We start from the raw sequence: 17,179 nt of genomic DNA, 5'->3' as shown, positions 1-17,179 counted from the left end.
AGATAAGTTCTTCCAAATCTAATTACGAAAGTTCTATTATTAGAGTGAAAATTTAAAACGCTCGATCAAACACTGTAATATTCTCGAAGTGAAAAATATACGGAGAAACTATATTTGTTGTAAATCCACACTATTGCATAACATAATATAAAAGTATCATTCTTCTGTTGATTTTTGAAATCCGATAAATTCATCCCAACCTTTTCTACAATGGGATACAATCCAATAATGTTCTTCGTCCGTGACATTACGTAGAAAAGCTCCAAGAGGTTCCTTTTCATTTTTTCCGTATTGATATAATACTCTACTGGATGGGTCGTAAATTCCATCACCGGCATCATAGCAACCATCGGGTATATAGCGAAGTGGTTTTCCCGATAAGCTGTCACTTTGTGCACTCATGAGACAGCGATCTGATGGTTTAAGTCCGTTGATATGCTCCTACAAAAGAGAAAATTGTAAAAAAAGTTACGAAGGAATCTCACAATTTTGGGTATTTGAGAGAGGTTGTAGTGTTGTAACCACATGAACGTTGACTGGTAATAGCAAAGATAATACCGATTGATCACACAATATTTTTCCGTGCTGACTATATTTTTTTTCTGTGAATTTTTGTGGCATACTTTTGAATATATATAGCTAGATAAGAAGCTACGAGAGCGAATTCTATGTCAATAGCGTTAGCTGAATTACTGTTGATATTGGGTATATTTAATCAATCGCCAATTTCCGAGCTTCTGCTACTTCTGTTTTTGTCAACTTCAACTTCAACTAGCCATCTCAATGGCACCGACAAGCAACGTACAGTTTTTAAACCAAACTGAACTCTATAGACGTGAAATTATTCATCTTTCTTTCTATGTACTGATTGTTTACCGGATAAAATCTTCTGTCGTTGTTTTCACTACAATAAGACCAATCTTCTGGATCATATTGTAGTCCATCACTGAAAATATACTCTCCATTTAATTCAATTCCATTCTTCCATTCACCTTCATATCTTCCTCCGTTATTGAAATGAAGAGTCCCTTTAAAAGGATTTGGGATTTAGATCATAAATAGGCCTACATTGTTCCAGATACCCAATAAAACATTTCAAAGACTCAAGGAACCTTTGTACATTTGTCCAAATGTCTTTTATTGCCTGAATTGAATACATCATAAATATATACAAAAGCAAACCTCATACAGTACGGACAAAACAAAATGACCTTGGTATTTGATTATATTTAAAGAATATAATAGAATGATATAGACTATTTCGAATCGCCTCTGGCTTTTTTTTATTTGGCGGCACAAAGGCCGAGATGAATTTCTTAGCTTTTTTTTATTGCATTCATATTTTTACATATGAATCTTTTTTTTTGTGAAGCATTTTTCTTATTTTTGTGAACGCTCAGCAAACTGTCGAGTGATGGAATGTATGTGTCTGTAGGACCCACCACGACAAAAAGGCACATATATATAAAATACATATATTTGAATATTTCCAAATATTCTAGATTCTATTCGAAAAAAATATTCGATTCGATCCTAAAATCATCAGCTATTCAAAAATGCCCAGCCCTATAATCACGGAACAAAGGCTGCTGATAATAGGAGGAAGATCGGGGTTCACCACAATATTATTATGTTCCATGGGTTTTCACCTCTCGGGATAAATATTACAAAAATTTACCATTTAATTTCATCGTATTGATAAAATTACGCGTTAATATATATATAAACCCAAGAATAAAGGAGCGATTCCACTATTTTCTGCTATATTATGGGGTTATTCTTCGGATAACGAGATAGGCGGGAGCTGGAAGACTGGCAAAGAAATAGCCCAACTAACTACACCCGAACGCCGAGATCCTGTTGTTGTCTCATTTTATTTTATAAAAATATATTTCACAAATAAAGTAACATATTATTTACCTTTTCCATGAAATGCTCCATCTTTAAACTCGCCCACGTACCTAGTACCAGTATCGAACCAATACGTTCCATGCCCATGCATACGGCCATTTCTCAATTCCCCAAAATAATTTGCTAGATGATGATTTTGATTCATTTTGTTTTGAACCAAATAAATATATATGAACCGTATTATTTACAACGATATTTATTACGATATTGTGACGTAACATTTGTATGTTCGAGAGAACTAAAATTATATTGTTAATATATTTTTTTCGATTAGGTACATTTTGGAGTGCTACTTGTCTTTCCTCCGTGAAAAATGTCACACGAGCAGCCATATGTCAGGATCTGGTATAAATTCTATCCAATTGATTACACACACCCTGGGATCGATCGATGATTAGAAAATTTTGAGATAAATAAAAATGATAGCCTTCTAGCGAAAAATCAGTCTTTAATCACTTTAATAAGAAAAGCGAAGAAGAAAAACAATAACAACATAATAACAAAACGATTCATACGTACATTTCGTGTTCAATAACGTCAGACACAGTTACGCCACAGCAAAACATGCTCGTACTATCGCTGCTTTACCTTGTTACCAGCTATTCTCACCGGCACTATGTAGTTTGGAGTACACGAATATGTTAAAACAAACAGTCCTTGATCTGACCTGCATACAAAAGGACGAACGTCGATGTAATTGTAGAATACCCTTAACTCTGCAAGTATTCCCGAATTATCAAGTCTTGTTTGGAAAATCATACTATACAACAATCACCTATTAACAACAGTAAACTAACCAATTCAACAATAGTCACTTCGAACCAAATTCAATCTTCTCCAACTAATACGCGAGTCGCATTACTTCACCACTTGCCCAACTCCGATGTAAATTGATAAAAATATACTATACTCGTACTATTTGCAAGTGAGTTGCAGGTTAAGATACTCGCGAACACAAAATGTCAATAGTTGAATGCTAGAATTGCAAAAAGTTATTTTATTAACAAAAAATATGATATTTCAAGGAACGTTATGGAAGAGCATTACATGATAAAAAAAAAATTATACACAATAATGAATAATAATAAGCTAAAACATTGCGATTAGAATTTTTAAAAAAGTTGTCCGAGAAGGTACTTTATATACATTAGGGTTGATTCAAAGGGAATATACAACAATATAAAGTTGACCAGAATGATGATTAGGCTTGTATTCGTATGTATCAAAGACCCAAAGCCACTATTTATGCTATTTTCAAAAATATCTACATCTCTAAAAAGTGAATCGTACCAAATGAGTATAGTGAAATTAAAAAAAAAGCTGTAACAACACTTAAAACTCATTACAATAATACAGCTTTGCGTTAAAATAACAATGAATTGCCACAAATATAAAACACAGGTAGCGCATACATATGAGCTAAGGTACACAATTATTAAAAGGCAAAAATTCGTGGCCTACGACGATACGATGCCGTAATAAGAGTAAAATATATATCAAAATAGACGCATGGATATCGTAATGAGAATGCTCTATACAGATATTTCGAATTATAGAAGCAGATTTATGCATGATGTCTATAGGAGGCGTTGTGAGGTTATGCCGGTTTTGACAAGTCTTACGTCTCAGCGAATATTTGGGGTCACAAATAAGACAGTTTTTGGGGGCGTTGGAAAATGAAAAAAAAGTTTATATGCTGAACAATTTTCGAGATGAAAAGACCGATGCGACGATTTTACAATGAAGACCGTTAAATTTCGCAGATGTAGTTGATCTCGTGCTGCCATTGTTCGAGGCAAGTAAGTGATTGCCATAAATCAGTTAACATTTATTTGTTTAATTTTTATTCATATCATTATGAGTATCGTATTTATCTTCGCGTAATTTTAAAATGAAAATAACAAAAAACGCTTGTTGGCTGTTTGTACCCTTGCAAAATCGCTGTTTTGCACTCTTTGCTGTTTGTACTTGCAAAAAATCAAGAAATAAAATTGTATGCACACAAAAAATATCTTACCTGGGATTCAATTCAAATTTGCAAATATTGAACAAAATTGATTTATTAAAATATAAAAATGATCATTGTGAACTAGTTATAGAAAAAGAAAGATAAGTGATCTTAACATCAATAAAAAGTATTATAACATCTTCCACACTGTGTAGAGTTTTGTACCTGAAACAAAGACTTAGAGCACGCAGTGGACAACGCTAACGCTGATAAAACTTTTGCGTTAGAGTATCGATTTATAAGTGGAAGCAATTATAACAACAACAGTTGTAAGTTAGTCGTCAGTCGTTGCAATAATAAGAGCCAACTGGAAGCGCCTTGCAAGAACTCAATATATTTACTATATTCAATACACATAAACTTCCAAGCTACTGTTTTACAAGAAATAAAACATCGGTATAAAATGATATAGACAGAAATAGGAACTTTAGGTATTACCAAATCTAATAACGGCGCAATTACTGGCGTTTCTGCCCTTACAGTTGTCGATAGAGCGTTTGAGAAATTATTCCTTGTCTGTATTTTTGTATTCATGGCTGTGAATGGTTTTTCAAAACTATTTGAGACTTGGTATTCAAGGTGATAAAGCTTTTTACAACTCTGCACAATACAGCTCTTATTTGAAATCTTCCGAGCAGACGCGGAATTCTATATGATAACGCTCCTTCTATCCTCGTGTCACTTCTTACTTATCGGTCTGTATATCAGCGAGGAGTATAAGATGGAGGCGGTGGTCCTGGCTTTAAATTTCTCTTCTTCATGTATCCGACGAATTGATCAGGAATTTCAGCTAAAACATCTTTTGCAAGTCTAGCTTGACTCAAAATTTGATTTCTATTTCCTTGAGCCATGTAGTCTCGGAACGGGACAAACTAAAGTTAAAATATGAAATGTTTAAATTGTATTTCTAACGTATACCACTAATATGGAAAAAGCCAAATTTGTGCTATATTTACTTATACATTATTCGTTTGTTTCCACTGTGTTAAGCAAGCAGCACAGAGGAAATCATACAGCAGGAAAAAATCGAAAACAAATTTATGAATATGTTGCACTAATAGTACGGGATATGTCACATCGATTGGATCAAATAGGTTTAAAAAAATTAAAATCGTAAATCATGGATGTTTCTAGGAATTTGAAGTTAGAGTCGCAGCCGGGGTCCTATTTTTAAACTTCCCGTAGTCGGGGACGAAGTTTTGCATTCAGCGGAGTCAGAATGCCATACCTTCGATGGTGATAACTGATAACAGAAGTCAATTATTTTTGCAGAAACCATTAACTAAAACAAAAGCATTAACTTTACTAAGCGCTCTCTACATCCTATGAGATATGGCAGCGTTTCCAAACCTCAGCGGAGTCAGAATGCCATACCTTCGATGGTGATAACAGAAGTCAATTATTTTCTCAGAAACTATTAACTAAAACAAAAGCATTAACTTTACTAAGCGTTTTCTACATCCTATTAGATATGGCAGCGTTTCCAAACCGTGGAGTAGTTCCGCCCCAGGGTCGAATTTTGTTGTTTTGAGAGAGGAATTTTTCTTTGTATTCGCTGTAGTGTTCCTAATATACTTCATTTTTTTTTATTATTGCTAAAATACTTGTACATGAACATATAACAAAACCACCTAAAGCTGTACAAAAATGGAAGTGCGACTTGTGGATAACACTACAAAGGCTTCATTAGAGACTGAATAAACAAAGTAGATTCGAGTAAGGGAGGGAGGAATAAAGAATTCCAAAATAGGCAAAGGGAGTAAATTAACATAAGAGGTTTGGGATAACGCTTCCACTGGCAAAGGCTTTTGTTATCAATGTTTGAATTTTTTTAGAGTTCGGATCTAGAGCCGCATTAATTATTTTACAATCCGGAGTCGGGAGTCGACTCCGGCGAAGTCGAAATCAGATTGAGTCAACAATTCAAAGTTAATTGTAAATTTTCCGTGACTCTGTAGCTCTGGATTTCTATTTAACATGTCATAAAACAAAAAATCCGTGCTTATCTTAGTAAACCTAAGACAAAAACTCCCAAATTTTCTAAAAATTTCAAACGATTGAACTAAATAAATGCACCAACAGCCTATATGCATAAATATTACACAAAATTAGTTACCTGCACAATGTCGCGTTCAGCTTCAACACCTCGGTATGACAGTCGTACGGTGTCGCCATCAAGCTCTTCCATGGCTAAAAATTTGTAATGAAAATGTTTAAATATAGATAGATCGATAAATGTATATTTCTCACTCATCAATTAGTCAACAATCAAACATAAAACACACTAAAATTCTCACTACTTAACAATCTACTAATATTGGAAAGTCAAGGAATATCCGTTGATATATATATATATATAACGGCTATACGCGAATTACTCTTGAATGTCGGCATATAAAATAATTTGACTGGATTATTTAAATAATGAGCCCTAGCGGAATAATTACACGTGCAGCAATCGAATCTATAAAATCAGATTTCGAAGTTATAAAAATTACATTTTCACACGAAAGGTTAGTCACGAAAATATCATTGGTACTAGGACGGGGCATTATCAATTATACAATTGAACACATTGGTTTATGTTGATCGATTCCCTAATATTAGTAATTCATTTTTTTAATTTTGTACATGTTTTGTACAATTTTTTATTTTATTTATTTTTGCAATATTGTTTAATCATATAATATACTGTATATATTGAATTATTAATAGGATTTTCGCTTTAATAGAGAAAAAATAGAGAAATGAAAAAAGTCCACAGACTGTAACACTATTTGATATACACTAACACCAAAAATTGATAAATAAGTTAGTATTATGAAAAAATTATACATGACGTGTTGTAAGAAAACCGACTTTATGCCAGTTACATAAAATACAGTCACAGGTGTGATGAGATATTATAGTAATAATGGATACTAATTCTGTATAACATTTCTTTATAAGGATTTCGATAGTCATTCAAACAGTGGTTGCAAACGATTGTAACTGTATTTCCCAGGATATGAAGTCAAAACGTTTCAATTTACCTTCAAAATCGTCGTTACCAACGCCAACAATAATGATGGACATTGGTAACCTAGCAGCTTGAACTATGGCTTCGCGGGTTGCTCCCATGTCAGATATAACACCGTCTGTAATCATCAATAAAATGAAATATTGTGAAGCATCTGTTACTCGTGCAGCCATTCTGAAAAAGAGAAATAAAGGTTATATATAACCAAAATATTTACCTACTTTTGTATTGCACTCATTGTATTGCCATCGTTCCCAGCGCTTCAATAACGTTGTTGGCGAAAGCCACCATAACTGACCAATGAGCTTTCATTTATAAGTGGATTTTCAACATGCGCTGTAACATTTTATTGCATTGAAAGTAAACCAAAATCGAAATTGAATCAAGGTCACGAGCCTTGCGTGTAGCGAAGCCATGCAGTATAAGATAGAACTTATAATTTTTACGTGGGTTACACACAATAACAAGAATTGTAACTCAACTCGACCCAACTCGACCGCATAAGGTTTAGCGGCGAAAGGCCGGCCCTGTTTATAGTATAGCTCCGCGCACCAGCCTCATAGTTATTCTGCTTGCTGTGGTATTTGTTGATAAAATGGACGCACATGGCTTGCAGACAGATACATCTTTTTGGTGGTAAATAATAAATTCATCCACATACTACAAAGATTGAAAATATTTAAATCAAGTTCCGATCAACAATATTACGCAGAAACAAAACGTATTTCTTGGTTGACAATGCCGCATTGGAAAAATTCCGTTTCTTCCATGTCAGTGGGGGACTGTATAACTAAAAGATCTTTCACGGAGCGAAAGCATGTAAAACCGGCGGGACAATGTATTTAGTGATTGATGTCCTACTCCATATTCCATGACATAAATTTCCTTAAGTACAACAAACTCTTAAAATTCCCTCAAAACAAGTTATACTTGGGTCTTTACCACCAAGATACTAATAATAAAACTTACGAAGAAACGCTTCTGATAATCGGTGAGAAATTAGTCGGTCCATATAACTGAACTTTTCTTATACAGCTTTGATAAGATTCCATCACACCTTGGATACCGTTGCAAAAAGGGTTTTGGGGATTGAAATTCTGAAAAATATACAAAATTTCTATGATATAGAACAAGACTGTTCTCAAATACTGATAAATGCTAGTAAAATTACTAAATTATCACTAAAATTGATTGTTTCGTAACAGAAAACAAGAATTATAATTAACCTATATTAACATCCTTTGATCTGACGACTAATTAACCGATTCCAGGAAACACATAAATATCTTATGTGTGAACAGACCTGCTTGGTTGCTTAGATACTATTGACATGTTGCATGGTCAGTCGTATACAAGCATCGAAATTGGGGCTTATCTACGGCTCACGTTCAATTGGGCATAAATTATATATCACCTATTGTGATAAGGTTTTCCCATCTGTCTTGTGTTTTTGGTATTGCATATCAAATCCTACACAATTACGTTGTTACAGATTTAAATTGACGGAATGTATTTAAAGGCATTTAGGTCTTAAAGAATAAGACATTTTGTATGCAAACATCAATTATCTTCTCACCTAATCGTTAAGTATAGGACAATCCTGCAAGTGACAAGCAAAAACCGCCAGCGTCGACTTAAATAAGGCACCAATTAGAAAAGATCGTGCTCGTTAATACATGTTAAAGGTAAGAGGAAACATATGCATGTATGGACAAGTATAATATTATGATCGATCTATTATGATCAATAGGGATATAAAACGTTCCAATGCAAACCCATTGAAAACAAATTTATAAATAGCAGTATCGTCCATATGCAAATGGTATCATATCACGAACGAAACACAAATTTCTCTTTTGTATTTGCGGGCGAAAACAACTTTTTCTTGATTCAAATTTCATAATGAACTTCCCTTTTCAGATTAAATATTTAAACAAAAACACAATATCCAAAACCCGGGTATCGATAAGTTTTTCTTCCAATTTGAAAACTCAAATTCAAATCTTCAAAATGGCGATTTAATGCAATATAATAAGAATGAATGTTTACATTCCCTAAAATTCATTTCACGTATTACGATACCAACTTAAAATGGATCTATAAGCAGGCATCAACATCAAATACTCAGTATTAACTAGTATAAAATAAATTGCACAGGAATTAATATTTTAATTATTAGAACCAGAACAACCAAACACAGTTCGCCACTGAATTCAGTGATAACAAGGAACCGATTGTACAACAACAAGGTTAGGTGAGAAAATTCCCCTATTTCGATTTGTAAAACTCTTATATTCATAAATTTGAATAACAGCGAAATCTAACGCGGGCCATGTATGGCTATGTAATAAAAAGGCATATATTCAATACGAATCATATTTGGTTGCAACATATTTCGTAACTGAAAAGTTATGCCGCACCAGTGTCAACAAGTTATGAAATATGCAATGAAATGCATTCTAGAGGTCAGGTATAGGCCGGAAGAATAGCTTTCACGAATATTTGATGAGATATTTGACGGATGTGGCGGATTTTTGCGAGTTGGCCTTTGCGCAAGTGCATATGCAAAAAAATCCCTTTGTAATATGATGACTATTTGAGAGAAGTAAAACGACCAAATATCATCAACCATCTTTCGAATGGTGCTTCGCTTGTTAAGCTTGAGCATCCTGGCCTAGTTATATTATTCGGATAGACTTCAAAATTAACGTTAAAGTTGCCAAAACATTATGATGTCCAGTTCATTGTGTATAAAGATATATGCATACTATCGAACAGAATAGACACATAATAGAAAAATGGGCGAATATGTATTTGAAACAACATAAAATGGGATGGATATGTACGTTTGCGCCAAACTCAAGATAAAATAGAAACCTTGCATATTATCATAAACTAATTCTGAAACGAGAGTTTTATTAAAATCTGCATGTGCTTCACTTTTTTGTTGCTGAAACCCGAAATGGCAAAGTTGTGGGTAATAAGTTAGTTATGATGGTACAACCAATCGGAACAAATAATTTTAGAATCGTGTATCATTTGGTATTATAGCAAATGGCAGAGACACAAATGGATGGAGTTCAAATATAAAGCGCATTGGTAATGTTTAGTCGTGAGATCCAGCGAAAAGATGCCGAACAGACAGACAATATGCCGCCTTCAAATAATGCAATCTTTCCCACCCAATCAATCAGGTAAGTCGCAGCCACAGTTCAATCATAGTAAACACGTTGGCTAATTTTGCAACAGTAGATTCATAAATAATTAGCACGGTTTAAGAAGGATCGAACCGTTTACGTCCCGACTGCGTAAATACCAAACAACACACTATCACCCAGCGATTTGGAGCAGTTGCGAACATGAGCGGATAAAGCATCCATAATTCAATACTTATATTTTCTAGACAACGTTTCTGTTCGCGTAATAAAAAAAAATATTATGGTATGCTTAGTCGCCATTTTTGACGTCACAGGCATGCATAAATAATGTGACTGACGGATCTTTAAATATTTGACTATATAACCCAGAGCCAAGCAAATTGCAGCGACAAATATACAAGGCAGTAGGAATAAAAGAGTGAAGGAATAATGTATTATGAAGAGCAAATAATATCAGTATTTGTGATACAAGTAAAATGAGTCCAGCCGTATATTTGTAATACCTAGAAATAAGGGCACACTAAAAATGCGACTGGAGTTTCCAATGAATGGGAATCTAAAAATCCTCTTGCTAGTTACAAATGACAAAAATCGCTAACAAACATGTGGTGGATTTTCCGTAGCTATGCAGTTTACTAATTTTATTAAAACAATAGCAACTAGAATCAGGATATTGCTGAGTTGTATATTAAGAATGTAAATTTCAAAAATGATGATGCATGCATCATTCTAAACTAGTGTGCTAATTATAGAAGCATACTGAGGGACATATATATATAGGAAGCTCTTATTTGCGAGTGAGAACGAATAGTTGTGCATTGTGGGAAAAGAGATGGAGAAAGAAGATCGCTAAGTTGGATGATACATATGGGCGCTTTATGGCCAATTGCCTTACGATTTGTTAAAATGAAATATAAGGCACATTTGCTTTTGTAAGCAACCTGGTTAGGTGATTTCCGGCGTCGCAATTCCATAATCTACGCCAGGGGCATGTTAAAATGTATTCGGATGTTTGGGATTTTGGGGTGACATATTGTGTTCGCTCACAAAGTTTATTTCATTATTTACATTGTGAAATTCTGTGGTCCACTATGCGCGACAAATTACAAAAACTGAATAAACTAAAGTGCTTCCTCTAGAATGGCACAGCTTTAGCAAATTTATTTCACTTCCAAGCGTTGAATCTGGATTACTTTGTAAGTATCCTTAAATGATGATCCCGAACATTCAACTAAGAGTGAAGGAGTGCAGATAGAAATTTGTATGCGATAACCATGCGAGTTATGTGTATATTTATGCTTAGGACATAGATGCCATTATACAAGGGTTGACGAGAAACATTTCAACTTAACATTACCAGGGTGTGAGGAACTTTCGAATAGAAAATTCATTGGCAATGAGACACTCTGCCGTGTGTAATTGGAGAGATTATGAAAAGTATGTACGGTGAGACTGAATTTTCCCTTGTCCCAAACCGGTGCTTTAACAACTTACCTTGGTACAATTTATGTTTAATTTTGCAAGGGTTAAATTTTTTTATATTATCTCAATCGTCTCCCGGAGCTTAAAATAGTTTTAAATTATGGTAAGCCGTGATATAAACTTACTGAAAAGGAAATTTCTTCTTTATTTTCATGTATATAATAGCATTTTCAAATAATTTTAAAAATAAATTGTTAACGCCAGGCAATCATTCTCAATCTGGAGAATATACAGGGTTTATTTTTTTAGCCCTTTATAAATGCACGCGATTTGTTGAAGGAAACAATATAATGGGTCCCATGTATCCAACGAGCGAAGTACTGGAGGAAAATATGGAAAGGAGATTGGGTTACAGGGGTCTTGAAACCGCCATGCCTGAGTCGTCAGCCTATTATAATGCAGGATTTTCCAATTATCCTCATACTGTTAACTTGAGGCCGTATGGACGCCTCGCGCCATTACCATCAAGAAGTTTGAATACTTTCGTTCCACAATCTGCTAGCGACATAATCCGGGCCCATCGAATGAAACGAAAAAGCAACTTGACACCTTTGCCGCCTCGAAACTTCGAAAATCACATTGCTGGTTACCCAGGTACGATTCCTCCATTGCCAGCGCTAGATTACGATGGTCAAACCCTCCACAATGTAAGGTATCCACATGAGGCGCTAGTGTCCATGAATTATGGGCGATGTAATTTTAACGACCAAGAAGGACCAGTGTTCAAGAAAAAAGGCAAAAAGAAAGTTCGAATAGCCAAGAAAAAAGACAAGAAACTCAAAAATTCTAAACGTGGAAAAGAAAAGCGAAAAATAAAAATAAAGTTCGTTCGAAAAAAGAAGAAATTTAAAAAAATTTCAAAGAAACGACTGAAAAAGGAAGAAATTTATGGAAAATTTCCGAAACCTAATAAAAAACTTAAGAAACGATTGAAAAAACAAAAACGCAGGGAAAAAATGAACAAGCTAAAGCAAAAAACCGCGGCAAAGATTTATAAAATGGAACGAAAAATGTCTAAAACAGCTACATTAACAAAATACATGTGTATAAGATGTAGTCATATCTTATGTATATTTTGTGGTTTAGCGCTTATAATACTTGGCTTATTTGCCAACCAACTGCCTAATTTTCTGCTGCTGACCAGTGGATCTGTTGTTTTGACTGTAGGACTTTGCATATTAGCTTTTCGCATCCTCCAATGCTTCGGCTTAGCAGAGCAAAAGTACGAAGCTCAAGTTGAAAAAGACAAATGGACATTTATAAATGATAACACACAAGACCGCATTGTATCTATTGCGTGATGTGAAACGCAGAAACGTGAAAAATTTTCATACCATGAAGACTGAGCAGATTTTCGAGAAATTTGAACAATTATAATCTTTTGATAGGTATAAATGTGTATTCTGGCGACTTAACTAAATCGAAGGGTATATCTTGTTGATGTCGCACCATTACGGTTTGCTAATTAGGAAATTAGATTATAGTTCAACTTTCCTGTACGATAAACAGAGGTTGGTCAATAAACTAATCTGAATGGAATCAAAATGAGCAGACTAGAAAATTATTCGCGAGGGAATAATAGGATAGTACAAAACGAAGTGTTTATTCATTGGCGCACATCTTGAAGGGTTTTAATATCATATGCCCATGCAATGAAAACAGGTAATTTAACTACCTTTAGTGACACCGCCTATCTAAGTTTAGATTTTTTACGAGGTTTGCTAATAATTGTCTTACTTATATATGTAGAGCTGCACATCTTCCTTTCTAATTTTGCAAAAACGAGCTTCCGCTACAACTAACAGAATCTATTGTTCGAGCCACACAAATCTCATTGGCTAAAACCTATATTTAGGGCTGTAAAAATCGTCTCCGCTATCCACGGAAATCTGTTGAATTTTTATTTAAAATGCAAATAACAACATAGCTTGTTTTATATGTCCGCAAAATTGTGTGTTCAACTTTTCCTTTTCAAATATTATCTTCTTTTCTTTTATTGACAATACTTGATTACTCTCATAATAATATATATATTTAATATCTTCAAAAATTTGAATTCGAGACTAGTTTGTGTTATTGATGCTGATACGCTGACCACTTGTGAGACCAAAGTTTGGCATTCCTGGTTATAATCATGTCAGAATATAATAGAATTTGTATGACAAAATCAGAAAAAGAATTAATGATATGAAACAACAATATGGTCGGGAGAAAAGCCCGAGGTTAACGAATTCCACCCAGTTTACACAACGGCATGAGAGACAAAAAAACTCGAATGCACTGAAATCACAGCGTAATTTTGAGAAATCAAATTGCTGGGTTGTTCTCAGTAATGTATTGCTTGTTCTGTTCTACAATATACTTAATAACTTTTATTTAAATTTCAATCTTTAGGATAAGACTTTCATCTTTATCTTTGGGAAGGGGAAAGCCCACAAGACGGCTTATTCATATGGTGAACCACAGCCAGTCGCCAGCCCATGCCGAGTACGGGAATTGTTAGCCAGTTATTATTGGACACGTTTAGCGGACATAACGATCGTTTTGTTTTTATGTTGTTCTTGTTCTTCTTTGACACATTTTGGACACCTAATGGAAATATTAAAAACCCGCTTTTCTTTTTGATCACTGGACCAATTGCTTTGAAATTTTTAGTGATTAAAGATGAAATTTTTCTCCAGAAGGCTATTACTTTTATTTATTTTAAATATTTCTGTTAGCTCTGTAAGATTTGTTTTTGTTTGCTATGACGTCACCGAACGTTCTGCGGACATCGGACACCATTTTGTGTCCTACTGTACTGCTTCGCTTGGTGTGAATATATTTGTACACTGTGATCTGACGGTACGGTAAACCCAAAGTGACTATAAACCAAGTGGAGACACCGAGTGCAATGCTGCATAGCGGACGTCATTTTGTGTCCAGCGAATCGAGGGAACGCGGCAGCGTCTGTTTGTTTTAGCTTCGTCTGAAGGTCTCGTTCGTCAATTTGTTTGAACATTTTTTACTGTTTTGCATTTTATTCGGGTAATTTCATTATTTTTCTTTTGCTATTTGCCTCGTGGAATCATACTAGTATCGTGCGGTTTCGTGAAAGTTGCGATAGTTATCTTATCATCCCGTGTGAGTTATACAACTTTGAAACCTCATATCTCACGAACTTTTTATTATATGCAGAAAAGTTTTATGTTGTTTGAAAGACAATCTAGGAGAATAATTTTAATTATGAGATGGAAATAAAATGTTGCGATTATCATACAAAAATCGGCAAAATTGAAAAGCGTGAAATTTTTTTGAAAAGCTTTCGAATTAAATAACAAAAACTTCGATTTGCTTGTTTTAACCTAATATGACATCGACACATTTGCATAGGTTAAGAATAGCTTTCGACATTAGATATAATTTGTCGGGCACCAGTAAAATTGTATAAGTTATTTCATTCAATGTTCACCAATTCTTGAAATGTCCACTGCGCCTACTTGAGTTAAACAACAACGTTCCCTAATTACTTCGTTACGCAATTACGTCGCAACGTTCCGTATGAAAAACACATATCGCTTTCCTTCGCAAGTGTGAAACGTGATTACCCTAATGCATACGTTTAAATCAGATACTATTTGAACTGGTATTATGATACCTGTTCACACCATGGCGAAAGTTTAAAGCCTGCGTTTTACATTAATCATTCCAGAAGCTGATGAAATGAATTTTCTCGGAAAAATGTTTCATAATTTAACGAGCTGTTGCAACAGTTGCTCCAAAAATTATAGAATGTAAACGATCTCATGGCTAGCACATTGTGCGGCCTAAGGAATTTCATCGAAGCATGTACATTATAAGGTACAAAATTTAAAAACCAGCCGCCGCGACTGGTGTTGCATCTCTTATCAACTTATTATTGGCAGGATATTTCGATTCTTTTGCGTCGAAAAATGTAAAACATTTACTAGGTGATCTAGCATCGCCATCATGTCTTCTACGTTCTCGTTGATAAAACTTAATTGTAATTTTATCGATATCCAACAGTGAAAAATTAGCCTTGATGTTTCCGGGGGAACCCTATAATAACACGGGGTTTAAATTATTTGTTTGTTTCTATGGAAAGTGTCAATCCCGATGAATGTCCACAATCGTTACTAACTCTTTTCAGGTCTTACACACCTGATAAATATTTGAAAATTGATAGTTTTACCCAATATTTATGCCACCCATCCAAAAAAGCAATCGTATTTTTGCGCGAAGTATAAACTATATTTTCGCGCAAATATTAATTCCATAATATATGTTCGCTTGTTACTTTTCCGACAGATAAAGTTTCTTGAAATATAATTTCCCATCTTGCCACAATATCGCTTTTAAAATTTTGAAACGTTTTCTCAATTTAAGGTTAAATATTCACGCAAAAGAGGAGACAAATAAAATTATTGAAAACGGTATGCTAGTAGACCTGCGGCAAGAGCTCAAATCAAATAGATAATATATTATTTTATACACTCCAGATTATTATATGTTCTTGTAAACTTGATATACGCCGTTATCCTTCATTCCATGCATGTAGTATATTTTTTGAATAATATTTTAGCAATGTACACCTTGTTGAAAATTTGCGATACGCATATTTTAGGATCATGACATGTACCGCAAAAATAGTGCAAGTTTCTGTAGTATAATTTGTATTGTATTTCTGTCAGTTTGTTAAAATAGGTTCTTCGCAAGTAGCGATAATTACACCAGGAATTTTATAATAATTTAATAATAAAATGTGTATCTTTTTGTTTAATATTTTGGTCTTATCGGGTTGTTGATTTATCGAGTGAAGTTGGAAGACTTTAACCTTAACTTCGTATATGCTGACCATACCGCCGAGCCGAGTTATCTGAGAAACATCTGCGGATAATTAAATTTTCAGAAGAATGTTCATTCGTTTTGCCGCTGCGAAAGTTTGGTCCGAATTATTGAGCATCGTTTTTTTTAATCAGCTGTTTAACGATCGCGGGTTTAAATCACTTAGTTAGGATCATACAGCGATAGAACTCTGGACATAAAATGGCTGGTGTGACGTCACATGAGCGCTTATAACGTTACCAATGGTTGTCCTCACTTGGTTTATAGTCACTTTGGGTAAACCGTACTGCGAACAGACGTGTCCATATATTTGGGCGTAGCTTTCTCGTTATTTGTTTCAGATCACGGACTTGATAGTAACCGACCAGCGATTACGCAAATCACCCTATTTCCAGCAAATTTTGTCGCACATAATTATCCGCCACCGGACTTTGGCTTCAATCAGGTGCAGGATGACAAGCGTATTCCTAACGTTTCGAAGATAAGTGGTTAGTTTAGTTGTTAGTTATACTCTAATCGTGAGGTCAGTTAGCACTGCCAATTCGCATACAATTACGTTGACTAGTGCAAATTGGCTAAATATGGTATGCCAACAATGTATGATTGCCACCAAGTAAACTCATGTTGATAATAAATGAAGCATAACCGGGCATGCCGTGATGAAGTTTTTCTGTATAGAAATTCGAAAAGTTGCAAATTACATCGTTTTGATAACACCGGTTGTGCTTCATTTATTATCAACATGGTATGCCAATG

General features: G+C 34.5%; 2 protein-coding genes across 2 annotated transcripts in view; both read right to left on the bottom strand.

Moving 5' to 3' along the window:
* Positions 1 to 89: 89 nt before the first annotated feature.
* LOC120327958 (MORN repeat-containing protein 5-like) lies at positions 90 to 2,197 on the bottom strand. Its single transcript, XM_078114744.1, has 3 exons — positions 1,921 to 2,197; positions 877 to 1,028; positions 90 to 441 (listed from the first exon to the last, which is right to left on the bottom strand). The coding sequence occupies exons 1-3, from the start codon at positions 2,054 to 2,056 to the stop codon at positions 157 to 159; spliced, it is 573 nt and encodes a 190-aa protein (XP_077970870.1). The 5' UTR covers positions 2,057 to 2,197; the 3' UTR covers positions 90 to 156.
* A 679-nt stretch (positions 2,198 to 2,876) lies between these two features.
* Positions 2,877 to 17,179, bottom strand: part of LOC120327759 (copine-8-like) — a 34,652-nt gene continuing 20,349 nt past the window's right edge. Inside the window, exons 13-16 of the mRNA XM_039394116.2 lie at positions 7,908 to 8,035; positions 6,952 to 7,112; positions 6,036 to 6,109; positions 2,877 to 4,791 (exon numbers count right to left, since the gene is read on the bottom strand). Of these exons, the coding sequence (XP_039250050.1) occupies positions 4,624 to 4,791; positions 6,036 to 6,109; positions 6,952 to 7,112; positions 7,908 to 8,035 (531 nt within the window). The 3' untranslated portion in view covers positions 2,877 to 4,623. The remainder of the gene's footprint in view (positions 4,792 to 6,035; positions 6,110 to 6,951; positions 7,113 to 7,907; positions 8,036 to 17,179) is intronic.

The sequence above is a fragment of the Styela clava genome, chromosome 7 (genome assembly GCF_964204865.1).
Source record: "Styela clava chromosome 7, kaStyClav1.hap1.2, whole genome shotgun sequence".
NCBI classification, from domain to species: Eukaryota; Metazoa; Chordata; class Ascidiacea; order Stolidobranchia; family Styelidae; genus Styela; species Styela clava.
Note: the sequence above shows the minus strand (reverse complement) of the source record. Positions and strands in the feature narration are given on the sequence as shown.